This window comes from Urocampus carinirostris, chromosome 3 (genome assembly GCF_059441175.1).
Source record: "Urocampus carinirostris isolate Australia breed hairy pipefish chromosome 3, RoL_Ucar_1.0, whole genome shotgun sequence".
NCBI classification, from domain to species: Eukaryota; Metazoa; Chordata; class Actinopteri; order Syngnathiformes; family Syngnathidae; genus Urocampus; species Urocampus carinirostris.
The window spans coordinates 11051725-11065916 of record NC_142351.1 but is presented as its reverse complement, the minus strand read 5'-3'; the positions used below and the strand labels follow the sequence as shown (position 1 = coordinate 11065916).

The window sequence follows — 14192 nt, the reverse complement described above, 5'->3', positions numbered from 1 at the left end:
TTCCTGACGGGTGTCACTTCCACCATCTCTTATCCATCTCGACTCTTGACTTGCTCTTTGATAGCACGTTGGCCCTGGACCCATTCTCCGGACTTTGAAGACTTCACCGTCCGGTATGTCAGGTTCATCTCCACCACCTGCCCCAACAGAAGCGATGGTAACCGAGGGGTATTACCCTCCGGGGTACAAACCATTCAACCCTGAGGAATACGGCTTGGAGCGCGGCTTTCGTCTCACAGCTTTCTCGGACTTGAAAGGATGAGGCTGCAAGGTCCCGCAGGAGGCTCTGCTCAAACTCCTGACGGGACTAGAGACGACCCGGGCCGACGAACCGGGGAAGGACGGGGACCAAACATCCGAGTTGGCGCAACAACTTCCCCCTGGCCCTCGTCTCGGTAGGCAAACGTCTCGAGGATAGCTAGCACTGCGATGTGTGACTAGCTAGTGCAACTAAACACGCTAACTAACGCTCGCTCACAACATTCAAATATTTTACTAATGAATATGTTTTTTTCGACACTCAAGCGCCAAATAAGAGAAAAACATCCAAAAAATATCAGGGAAATAAACTATTGTCATGGTAGAATGAGTCAGCACAATTTGAATTTGTGCGGTCTTTATTCTTGCTCTGTGTCATGCTTTTTTCCTCATTGATTTAATGTAATGTGTTGCTGTCTTACTTCATGCTTTTGTGACTGTTATCAGACGTATTGTAGCAGTAGAGCAACACTCCAAGTTTTAATTTATCTGCTTATAGCAGTACTTCTGGATTTTTTTTCTGTCACGTCCCCCTTCGGAAGAAGAAATCCTCTCTGTAACGACCCTCAATCTATGCCTGTCAACCTCCACGGCTCCATGCCCTTACAAACTGACGTATTTTCCCTTACAAAACACAAAAAATGTTTACACCATATTTTTTCTTTAAACGTGTTTATTTATGTAGTTTAACATGTTATATTGTTCATGTGTTTCGTTATATCATATATATACAGGGTCGGGTAGGGTTACTTTAACTTTATTACTTTCAATTACTTTTGGATTACTCCATTACCAAATATGCTAATAAAAGACAAAAGAAACTAAATATGAATAAAATTTAAATTAAAATTTTTTGCAGGCTTGGGGAGTAACGGAATACATGGAACGGCAAAAATGATGTGGGGAAAGCTGTTTGGATTTATTTTCATTTTGTTTCTGTCGCATTTTATGTTAGTTTTGCCGAAGATCGGAGAGATCAAAGCCAGGAGAGAAAGCTTACCACGTGTTGTGAGTCATAATTTTATTCATATTTAGTTTCATTTTGTCTTTTATTAGCATATTTGGTATTGAAGTAATCCAAAAGTAATTGGAAGTAATCAAGTTAAAGTAACCCTACCCAACCTTGCATATATATTGTTAATTAACATTTTGTTGTGAGGTACTGAGTTGCTCGACATGAATGAGGTTTATTATAAAAAAGTTCAAAAATGGGGTAGCTTGGACGTTGACTGTAGAAGGAAAAAATACATGGCAATTTTCATTTCATTTCAATATAATTAAGTAGAATAATACATTTTCTTATTCAAATTATTATTCATTTTCTGCATTAAATTATTGTTGGTAATATACTGATTAAAGGGATAACAACAAACCTGTCTTTTTTCAATTTCTCCTTTTATACTTCCTTTTCTTCTTAACTTCTTTATACAACATAATAATCCGCAATTTAATGCATCAAAGCAAGTGAGCCGTTTGAAAGCCGGCTCTCTTTAATGAGTTGAGCCGAAAAAGCCTGTTCTCTAAAAAGAGACGGACTTCCTTTCACTACACAACTACCACTTGGATGCAATGGGAAATCCCCAGGCGGCAGACGCATGCGCACAATAGCATCAAACCACTCGCTCCGCTTGCAACGAAAAAAACGATACCGAGATAGAGGCTACCGCGGCGAACTCATTTAACTTGATTGATTTGCCGTTTCGTGATAGTCGGTGTTTACCGGATGGTACCCATAATTGACAAATTTAGGTTTTTCCGTACAGATTTTCTTGTACGTCATACACGTCTTAAAATGCATAATAAACATACTTTGTACGGCAAAAACGTACAGGTTGACAGGTATGCTATTGGTTTATTGCCTGCAACCAATACAAATAACTCGGGGCGCCTGTGCAGGACTGCATACATCTTCAGCACGAGGTGATATAGCTGAAGGTATGCCAAGCAAACAACATGCAAGCACGTTGATAGTGAAACCTTAATAATAACAATGAACATAGCTTTCCCACGTACCTGCATTCAATAAATAATTCAAATAAGTCAGGGCGTCTTTGCACGACTGCATACAACTAAAACATTTGTAACATGCCCCACATAATGGCGTGGTTGCATTAAAACATGTTGCATCTCAGTAATCATCGTTTCAAGCTCCATTACTTGACTTTTAATTAGTGCTTTTTTTATGCATCCTTTAGCACAACATATATACATTTATATACAAAAAGCAGCTCCTATATTTAGCAAAATATGAACTTTTACCCGAACTGATATTGGGCACAGCTTACCTTCAGCACGAGGTGATATAGCGGAAGGTACGGCAAGCGCAGAAGCCCATAAAGTGCCAAACGAAAAAGACAGTCGCACACGCCCATGGCTTAACAAATTAATACGATACCAGAGTTTTAACAGTAATGCAACAAAAACACACATTTTGTGGGAATTCAAAAAAAACTCAATACAATCAGATTTCAACTCAAGTTACACCTCGCCTCCCAGAAGTCTCATTATTTTTTCAGGGGGTCACTCGAGTGTCTGCTCCACTTGGTATCTACACTTCGTACTCAATGCTTATACTGTGTGCTACAGAATTAGAATCAGAATGGTCTTGTCATTGATATTAACATTGTGAAACATTGCATGCAACAAGATTAGACATGGTACTCCAGGGTAAAACATGTAATATAACTTTGAAAAGAAAAAAATAGGCTACCAGTTTAAAATACATGAATGGGCAAAAAAAATACAACATAGTGCTTAGAAAAAAACGGCCTAAGTTATCATAAGAATAATGCAACGATGAAGAATAGTGCATTTGTAACAATAGTGCACTGAGAATAAGTGCAATAACATTTTGCAGCATCAACTCAGAAAGTGTGTATATATATTATATATTCATTCAATATCTACACCGCTTATCCTCATTAGGGTCGCGGGGGTGCTGGAGCTTATCCCAGCTATCTTCGGGCAGGGGACACCCTGAACTGGTTGCCAGCCAGTTGCAGGGCACACAGAGATGGACAACTCACTCGATCATTCACACCTAGGGACAATTTGGACCGGCCAATTAACCTAACATGCATGTTTTTGGAATGTGGGAGGAAACCAGAGTGCCCAGAGGAAACTCATGCAAGCACGGAGAGCACATGCAAACTCCACACAGGAAAGTTCGATCTCGTGACCTCAGAGCTGTGCTGCACACACGCCAGCCACTGCTCCACCGTGCTGCCCTATATTTTATATATATACATTTATAGTTTCATTTGGTAACAACTAAAAGTGAAATAAAACTAAAATAATCTTCTATTCTGTATGCACAGCGTGGGGGTTAAACGTACACGAAACACTGCCAATGAGAGCGCCACTGCTCCCTAGTGTAGTGGAGTTGCTATTGCACTTGATCCTTTGGAAAGTAAAAAAAAATAAAATAGTTCCCTGAGGTCAAATGGGCCTGCTCCTCCCTTGACAGAGCCTACTATTTGAGAACCTCTGGTTTAAAGGGACAATGTATTATTTAGCACCTCCTTTTGGGAAAAATAAATAAATAAAACAATACCAATTTTAATAATAAGGAAAATGCATGAGCTAAATCAAAGTGCATCTAGTTATATCTATTTTACATCTGATGAGACTCACTGGGAAGGAGCTGACACTAATTGCTGCTACGGGTTCCCCCCCAAAACTTTGTGAAAGCCGGAACAAGAAAATGTGATCTGATCATATCGAGTCCCCGTAGTTTGTAATTTTCCTTCTGCTTAATAGCTCTTTTTGGTTGCACTACACCAGGGGCCTTCAACATGTTGTCCACAGGCATCAGGTAGTCCCCTAAGAGCAATTAAGTAGCCAGTGGGCTGGTTCTGAAAGTAGCTCTCCAGGGATGGGCCATACTAATTTTCTAGAAATATAAGTTTCTAACTCATGAGAAATCATTAAAATGATCAGTGTATTAAAAAACAATGCTTTAATTGTCGAATGTGCTTTTTTTTAACCCTACTTCTAATAATTACAACCTGGTAAGACAGTGAAACCTCGGTTCTCGACCATAATCCGTTCCAGAACCCTGTTCGATCACCGAAAATCAATTTTCCCATTAAAAATAATGTTTAGCATGAATGATTACCTCGAATCATAAAGCTAACCCAGGCTAATCGTACGTTCGCGTTATCGTAATCTTCCGTACGAAAGATTACGCTAACATGAACATGTAAAAATAAAAAAAAGGATAAAGAAAAGAATTATGAATAGGATTTCTTACCTTTGTGGTGCTCAGCAGAAGCCATGCTGTATTTATAGCAAGATCGGAAACTCGCACACCTTTCATATTTAGCTATTATGTCTTTCTTAAAGGCAATAGTTGTATGAACGACTTTTGTCTTTTCACCTCTCCTGCTTGCACCGACCTTCTTCGGAGGCATAGTTAGGGGCTAAAATACTCCGTTCCTCAATATCAAAAGCAAAAGCAAAAAAGAGGGACGTGTGCACGTGATGAAAGTTGGTCACGAGGGGTGGGGGCCATCTACACCCGTGCGCCTCTCAGCATCGCACCGTAGCGTACGCACATCGATTTTTTTGACTGAACAGCGAAGCAAGAATTTCTCAATTTTTGGTCGAGCAGCGATTTGTGCGAACTGAGAGGCGTTCGAAAACCGAGGTTCCACTGTACCACTAATAACATAGGTTGCTATTGTGGAAATGTATTTTAAACTGGTAGCTCTTCTTAGTTCATAAAAAAGGCAACCCCTGCACTACACAATACAGCGACATCTATTGGTCAAAGATTACACGCTGTCCCTTCGAATCTGCTTCCAGGAGTAGGAATGGACTGCTGTGTGATCCCTCTGAGGCACGGCGGACTCGCTTTAGTCCAAACAACAGACTTCTTCTACCCGCTTGTGGAGGATCCCTACATGATGGTAAGGATTATTCCTTTTATAATTATTGGGAATAACACGTTATTAAATGTTGTGATTCGGATTTTCTACTTAAAGTTAGCTTGATGAAACTAAAATTCCCCAATGCATAGCACAAATTCTATGGCTAGAGGAATAAAAAAATACTTCCTTCAGACGGGTTATATCATTGTAGTGTGCATGCTACAACCAGACGAAACTGAATAAGGTGTGGAAAATGGAATCGACTGCTTGTATACTAAAATCCGATACAGTTTTCTTAGGTGGTACCGATTTTTGGATCTGATGTCGCACCAATATCAATGTTGAATTAGGACACCCTTAGTTGTTACTCTGTACAAAATAGGCCAGAGACGTATGCACAAATCTATTCATATAGATGGGTTTCCAGAGACCCACCGGGCCTTGCACTCCTGACTATTTGTTATCAAAGTTTTAAGTGAAGCAGCATTTTCGATGGTTAGGTTAGGCCAGAAATCCAAGGGAGAGTTTCGGCTTTGTGAAAAGAACGAAGACTAACACCGATGGAAAACTATTCACATGATGCATTAAGCGGATCCCGATACTTGCAGAAATTGAACGACATTTGGGGCAAAGATCCCTTCGAATTCCTAACCAGATGCCGGAGTGATGATGTGGAATGCTACCCATACATACAGATGTTGTCATTTATCTTGTGAATTCTGAGTGCCATATAATTTTTTTTAAATAAATTTGATATAATTCATGTATAAATCAATGTTGATTTTTTTTTTTTAACTGAAATATTTTTGTACCAATAGGAGGCACTGAATATTACACACTGTCTCTTTAAGACATGAAATCATCCCAACATTTTTCTCATGAAATCTCATTTTATTTTATTTCGTCTATAAGCGAAAGTGCTCTCAGTCATTTTTGGCGCTGAAAATTTGGTGCATCCCAAATGAAAACATATGAGTAAGAGTAGTTTGTACAGTGTTGCTAACTTTTCCTAGCATGCAAAGGCACCTCTTTGCTATTGGCACAGCCAGTGTGGGTAATTTTTAAATTATTTTTTGTTGGACACACAACATAAGACCTAGTCACACTTGTTTTTATTTGTTTTGTTGTACTAGACTAGAGCATAGGTGTCAAACTCATGGCCCGTGAAATAATTTTACATACATCTACTATAATGGCCCGGCTATTTGAAACGCTGATAACTATCAAACTACAGATCCCACCACTTCAGCTGCCATGCTGCCGTAAGACTTCCAGAAACATTCCTGCATAAATCATGTTGGCTGGAGCCTGATAAGCGCAGCCACTTAAAAAAAAAATCTACTGACAAACAACACGTCGGACAGTTGAAAAACAAGACCGACAAGTGGATTTATAGTGAGACTTTAGTCTCAGGAAGCGGCGACGTAACGCCCAGGGACGAACTTCTATCTATCATGATGTAACGGAAGGCTAAACTGAGAAAAGCAGGTTGACGTTTCTGTTGCTGTGGATTACGCAGATGCTAAACCCTCACAATGGCTGAGCAAAAAGTTGTTTCGGAAAACAGCCTTTCAAAATTGAGGAGGGGCTGAATATTTGTTAACTGACGTTGCCGGTAAACCCGTGTGTTTTTTTTATTGGGGATAATGCTGCCGTAATTAAGGAATTTAATTTAAAACGGCACTAGAAGACAAAATATCAGAGTAAGCTGAAAAACCCGAGTTCAGAGCAGAAGATACAGAAACCTGAAGAGCTTAAAAAGAATATGAGGATCCAGCATGTGTTTTTCACCAAAGCAAAATTCCCAAAGTGAAAAGCACAAAATTTATTTATATTTCCAATTTTTTCATATTTTGAATTTGTATAGTTTTGACAGGAAATATCTCTATGGAGAGCAAAGTATTTTAAGTCATTCATTGTTTACGTTTGTTCATTCTGGAATCATATACCTGTTTGTTTTTAATTCACATTCATATAAAAAAACAAAAAGTTTTTGTGTATTCAATAAATGTTTATTCTGTTCTGCCCGCAACTAAAAGTGTGGTTTGAGTTTTGGCCCTCTGTACAATTGAGTTTGACACCTGTACTAGAGCATGACCAAATAAAACCCTTTCACCTGATAAGTTTGTCTTGTCTGTGTCTTCCAGGGCAAGATTGCATGTGCCAATGTTCTCAGTGATCTCTATGCGATGGGTGTCACAGAGTGTGATAATATGCTTATGCTGCTTAGTGTTAGCCAGAAGATGAATGACAAGGTAATTAGTTACTTATTCTCTGTCAATGTTTAATGTGCTTTGAGACAAACTAATGAGACTTCATGTGATCACTGCATGACGCAGGACCGCGAACGAGTAATGCCGCTTATGATTCGAGGATTTCGTGATGCCGCCGAGGAGGGGGGGACATCAGTGACTGGCGGACAGACTGTTGTTAATCCGTGGATCATCATCGGGGGTGTGGCCACAGTTGTTTGCCAGCCCAATGACTTTATCATGTAAGTCATAATAAAAAAATTGCTCTTGACTAGGGTTTTTAATTGTCATTTATTTTCAAATTTAGTTTGTTTTAAAGTAGGTTATTTTTAAGAGAATGCTTCTTTTGGATTAGTTATTATTGTTCCAAGGGCGCATTCACACGAGGGCCATTTCTTCTGCATTGTGCTGAAGGCTGACTTTTCCGGCTCCTCTGTCCCCCTTCAGCCCACACTGACGTTATTCTTCTAAACCGTGGCACAGTTGCCTCCAAAATTTACGTCGTCACATTGATCTTCTCAAGAATAAAAATTATCATTAGAAGTGAGCAGTTAAAGTTTTGTTGGCTCAGCAGCGCTATGTAGACCAAACTTGACAACTTGGTATTCAAACTTTTTTTTTTTTTTACCGGTTCTGATCACTCTATACATAGCCTGTATGTACATTACTGTTCAAAAGTTTTGTCTCTTAAAAATGTCCTTTATATTTTGAGGAAAAACACAGTTTTTTTTCCTCAACAAGAATAACATGAAACATATCAGAAATGTACCCCAATTATACTTGACGTCATCAATGGTAATTTAACTGCAAATGGTTTTTAATGCAATTTTTACATAGGTGTATTGAGGCCCATTTTCAGCAAGCGGCTGTATTATTATTACACCATCCCCTGATCTAAAACTTACATGAGGGCAAGGAAAAACTCAAAGCCTCTGCATGAGGAAATAGGTCATTTAGCACACAAAAAACTTTCTCCTTTATTTCCACATTTTTGTAAGTTATCTTCAAACATCCATCCATATCTTCTTTATTTTTATGTCTTCATCGTTTTTATTTTTTATATAACATATATAAATTTGTTTTTAAATTGAATGGGCTCCAAATTAAGTTTTGTATTTTCAAATTGAAAGTACAAGACAGATCTAGGGGGTTTATAGCTTTCAAAAAAAATTCCATCAAAAGAATGACTTAAACTTTTGTTTTTCATCATTTTAAATGTGATCAATTTTCATATTATATGCACCATTGTAATGAAATGATCTGCATTTATATAGCGCTTTTCAAGTCAATGACTTCCCAAAGCGCTTTACATTGTGCTTCACATTTCCCAATAGCGGCCGTGATCTGTGCAGCCATGTAAGGCGCTAACCTGCTTATTGGGGGTAATTGGGGGTTCAATGTCTTACCCAAGGACACTTAGACATGTAACACGGACAAGCCGGGATTCGAACTGGGATCCCTTAATCCTAAAACGAAAAAAATCCTAAAAAACGAACGATTGTGCTTTAAATAAATGTACTGGCTTTTGAAATCAATGGGTCTTGAGCGTGATGCCCAATAGAAGATCATCTTTTGAATTATTTCTCTCTTTCGGTTTGTATCTCACATTATTTTTCATTTCTGTCTTTCTTTCCGTCTTTTTTCATGTTTCCCTCACTCCCATCAACATGTTTCTTCCCAGGCCAGACGGCGCTATCCCAGGTGACGTTTTGGTTCTCACCAAGCCCTTAGGGACACAGGTGGCTGTGAATGCTCACCAGTGGCTGGATCAGGTTTGGGCTGTCATTTGTGTAGTCAAGAAGTATTCTGACTTTCCTCCTCTCTCTTATGATAATTTCAATGACTTTGTCCCACCAGCCTGATCGGTGGAACAGAATCAAGCTTGTCATCACCAAGCAGGAAGTTAAAGAGGCCTATGAAGAAGCTATGTTTTCAATGGCAACTCTAAACCGTACAGGTAATGCAGTGTAAATTGACCCATAATATTATAATAAAAATGTTAAAATTGACATCATTCAAATGTTTTCTTCATTTCCCTGGAACGCCTTCAAAAATAAACCACAAAAAATACACAACTGAATTAATAATAGAGAAAGATAAAATTGTTAGCTATAAAACAAGTTTTCTGTGCTTGCCTGTGTGCTTCAGTAATAAGCTCGTCCAAACTGTTTGTTTTCATTACAGCGGCAGGTCTCATGCACAAGTTCCAGGCCCACGCAGCAACAGACGTGACAGGTTTCGGTTTGTTGGGGCACGCCAACAACTTAGCAGCACAACAGCGCAGCGAGGTGGCCTTCGTCATCCACAACCTTCCCATCATAGCAAAAATGGCTGCTGTCAGCAAAGCATGTGGGAACATATTTAATTTGGTTCACGGCACGTCATCTGAGACATCCGGTAGGAATGCAGAAAAAAAGTATACAATAGTTGCAAAGAATTATGCAGTCAAGATGTATTGACTCTTCAATGCAGGGTTCGTACGGGTTCTTGAAATCCATTAAAAAATCGTAAATTACGTTTTTAAATTTTGAAAAGTGCTTGAATTTTGGGCGAAATTCTTGTTGATGCTTAATAATGTTGCCATATTTAACAACAAGTCTTCTTAAAAGTGATGCCAGCATTGCTCTCTGTTGGCTTTGCTTTACCTTTGCAAAATTTTCGGCAGCTGGCAGTATTTTGAACGGCATCGCCCCCTACGGGTTGCGCCTAAACGGACAGTTTCATGTTACACCTTAAGAGGGCAGTATAAATTATATATTGGTGCAAGGATTACTTATCAATAATGGACATTAAAAAAATGATGGGAGGTTTCCCGGTGGTAAAGTGTAATGGGGAAAAAATTCCTGCTATTAAAAATATAATTTACATATTAATGTCATTTTACCTACATGGGGAGAGATTTGCCTTAAAAATACTATATGTGATCGGCGCAGGCTGTACTTGAAACACACACCACCGGAAATGGTGCTCCTAATACCTGTGTGGTGCAATGTGACTAACCAAAATATCCCTGGTTTAAGTATATTTTTAGTTGTTACATGCCAGACAAGTTACCAGTAGGTGCAGTAGATTCTAAGAAAACAAACAAGACTCAGCTTTCATAATAGGCATGCCCTGAATGCTGTGCAATTGGGCAAATAGTTTAAAGAGGTCCGATCAAAAAAATAGCAGTGTGACAACAGGTCTCTGAGTTCATCAATTTTGGTAAAGAAAAAAAAAAACACAAAAACTGGTGTGAATCGGGTGATGCCTGTTTAGGGATAATGAAGCCAGCACGGGTTGAACATGCATTTAAGGAAAATGGGTCATTTGGGACACTGCTCCAAACAACAACGTTCTTTGACTAAAATGTTAATTGGAGAGGGAACAACCTATAAAGAGGTGCAAAGGTTTGTTGGCTGTTCAGCTAAAATGATCTCCAATGCCCTAGAATGGGTAGAAAAAACAGACATGTTGAAGAAAACGGAAGTCAACTAGTAAAATCGACTGAAGAATAACCAGAATGTCAATGTTTGATCAGGTCCAGGAAGATCAAACACAGTCTGCAGTTACATGTGAGTGCTGTGACAGTTAGAAGACATCTGTATGAAGCAAATTTTCACGAATCCCACGCAAAGTGTTTGTTAAAAAAAATAGGCATGTGTAGTAAAGTTTGCAATTTGCCAAAAAACACATCAACGGCCTAAACAAAAATGGCGGAACATTTTGTGGACTGATGAAAGTAAAATTGTCCTTTTTGGGTCCAGGGGCCACAGTCTGTGTGTGAGATGACCCCCAAACTCTGAATTAAAACCTCAGTACACATTGATGACAGTGAAGCATGGTGGTGCAAGTATCATGGTCTGGGCATGTTTCTCCTACTCTGGTCTTGGGCCCATTTATAGCACACCAGGGATTATAGATCTGTTTATGTATGTATGTCTAGATACTTGAAGAGGTAATGTTGCCTTATGCTGAAGAGAACATACCCTCGAAATGGGTGTTTCAACAAGACAATGACCCCAAACACACCAGTAGACGAGCTAAGTCTTGGTTCCAAACTATTAAATTGAATGTCATGGAGTGGCCAGCCCCATCCTCAGATCTCAATCCAATTGAGAACTTTTTGGGTGATATCAAAAATGCTGTTTGTGAAGCAAAACCAATAAATTTAAATCAATTGTGGAATGTTGCTTAGCAATCATGGAGTTAATTAACAAGCGAAAGGTGTCACAAGTTGGTTGACTCTGTGCCACACAGATGTGAAGCAGTTATAAAAAAAAAAAACTGGTCATGCAACTTAATATTAGGGTCGCTAAATTCTACCTTTTTGGGAAATACAAAATAGTTTTGAGTTTGTGCAGTCAATAGCAGACACTGCAATTTTTCAACACCCGCCTTTGAACTATATGCCCAATTGCACAGCCTTCGGAATGTGCCTATTATGAATGCTGGTTTTCGTTTTCTCAGAATCTACTTTTTAGTTGTTTGGCATGTAACAATAAAAAGTATACTAAAACCTCATATATTCTGATTAGTCACATTGCACTGCTATATATATATATATATATATATATATATATATATATATATATATATATATATATATATATATACACACGTACATATCTGCATCTGTCTGGCAATTGATTCAAGGGTGTCCCCTGCCCGAAGATAGCTGGGATGTAAAACATATGTATTGATAAATGCATATGCAAAATTTAAAAAACATAGAAGTAAATCACAGATATATTTGTGGATCTGCAAAATACATGATTCACACTGTATTTTTTTTAATGGTACTTGAAAAATTGCCTTTGCAATCCTTAAAAAGTGCTATGAAAAAGGTGTACGAACCCTGTCAATGGTAGTGTTAAAAATTGGCAAAATCTGTTTCAAGTGTTTCGAAGTTTCATTTTTGGAATTGTCTTGTTCTGAGTGCTTCTGACATCTCCCCTGTCTCTTTTTAAAGGTGGGCTGCTGGTATGTTTGCCGAGAGAGCAGGCGGCTAAATTTTGTTCAGAGATGAAAAGCCAAAACTCGGGAGGCGGGGGTCAGGGTGCTTGGATCATTGGAATCGTAGAGAAAGGAGACCGTCGCGCTCGCATCATCGACAAGCCTCGTATCATTGAGGTCCCTCCTCGAGGGAGCCAAGTGGCCAATCAGGATAACAACTCTGTGAGCGCTTTGCCTGGAGCCAATTTGTCTTAGACGGCGTGATTCTGCCTCTTTTTGGAAAGCACAAACGGTTTGATCATTTTGTACTTTGGTTTGAACTAAATTATGACCTTGTCACCTGTACAGCTGTACTAATAATGCAATGTCTATTCTTTTTAAATGAACAGTTACCTTCAGTGATTGGAAAGAATGCAAATGATGATGTAACTGAAGATTACAACATTCCAAAATAATCTTGACTCAAATCATGAATATCCTATGGAAGTGGGTTTTTATTAATGTATGTTTATATGCAACATGGGCCGTCATTTTTGGGTATCCCCGTTTTGCCTTGCGAAGGAAATCTTTGTCATGAATGAACGAACATATTTGACCATTGGAATTGTGCTTATTTCTGGTGCCTGGCTCATCAGTCCGGAGGAAGGCTTGAGCAGCTTCTTCTGAAAAAGTGCTGCCAGGCACAGAGGGCCTTTTTCAGACTATTGTTGGACCAGTTCATAAGTAGCTCTCATTCTTCCAGTTTATGAAACTCTGCTTTAAAAACCCTAACTAAGAGGTCAAGGTGGAGTGGATGCCTCTCATTGGAAGGATGGGGCGTACTTACCTGCTGGAGGGCCAAAACTGTCTGTAGATTTCCTGCTTTTTACAATCAATAAAAAAATTGAAAGATCTGTCTCGTCATGCATGTGATCACATTGAATTAAATAACACGTTTTTTGGAGTTACATATTAAAATTTTTGTCCTGCTTAGTGGTCAGTGTGTCTGTGGCACAGCTCTGAGGTCATGGGTTCAAATCCAGCCACCAGTCTTCCTGTACTGAGTTTGCATGTTCTCCCCATGCTTGCGTGGGATTCCTCCAGGCACTACCGGTTTCCTCCCATATTTCAAACGCATGCATATCAGGTTATTTGGCTGGTCCAAATAGTCCCTAGGTTTGACTGAGTAAGTGGGTTGTCTGTCCCTGTATTCCTTATAATAGGCTGTTAACCAGTTAAGGGTGTCTACTGCCTGAAGATCGCTGGGATGGGCTCCAGCACCCCCGCAACCCTACTGAGGAGAAGCGGTGCTGATAATGGACGGATGTTTTCAGCTTTTTGCTGTGGCAAATAGAGGAGAAAAAAAATCAGAATACACGTTAGTGTTGACTTCTGAATCAAAAACAGGTGGGCAAACTAGGAGTCGCGGGTTGTATTTGTCTAAAAAATCTGGCCATGGTCTGCGGCCTAAAGGCAGATTTCATAGTTCTCATTTGTATTTATGAAAAATATACATGCATATATCTACATATTATAGTTCTTAGTATATTTTTAATAGATCAGTTTCATTAAATTGGTGTGGAAACGTTTATAAATGAAGTAAAAGATTAGGTCCCTGTTTTAAGCACTAAATTTCATATTTCGTTTTGGAGTCATTCGTACAACTAGTACTGTACATTTCTTGTATTTCTAAAGTAGTATTTTGTAGTACTTCTGAAGTCGTGTTTTTGTAGTTCTGTAACCACTTCTGTAGTAGTATTTCTACAGTATTTTATTGCAGTCGGCCTATTATTTTTGTATTTTTCTAGTAATATGTTTATTTATTTTCAAAATTAAAGAAAAATAATATATTAGGACACGGAATTTGATATTTAGTCTTTTTGTTGTTTTGTACTAT

The 14192-nt window shown here is 38.8% G+C and overlaps 1 protein-coding gene across 2 annotated transcripts; it reads left to right on the top strand.

Moving 5' to 3' along the window:
* On the top strand, positions 1-13209 carry sephs3 (selenophosphate synthetase 3). 2 transcript variants are annotated; one of them, XM_088330648.1, is made up of 9 exons: positions 1-395; positions 5065-5168; positions 7277-7384; positions 7469-7623; positions 9063-9153; positions 9239-9338; positions 9566-9778; positions 12333-12608; positions 12706-13209. In XM_088330648.1, the coding sequence occupies exons 1-8, from the start codon at positions 116-118 to the stop codon at positions 12569-12571; spliced, it is 1290 nt and encodes a 429-aa protein (XP_088186774.1). In that variant the 5' UTR covers positions 1-115; the 3' UTR covers positions 12572-12608; positions 12706-13209. The 2 variants fall into 2 exon arrangements, with proteins under 2 accessions (XP_088186774.1, XP_088186773.1); XM_088330647.1 differs by having other exon boundaries at positions 12333-13209.
* Positions 13210-14192: the final 983 nt, after the last annotated feature.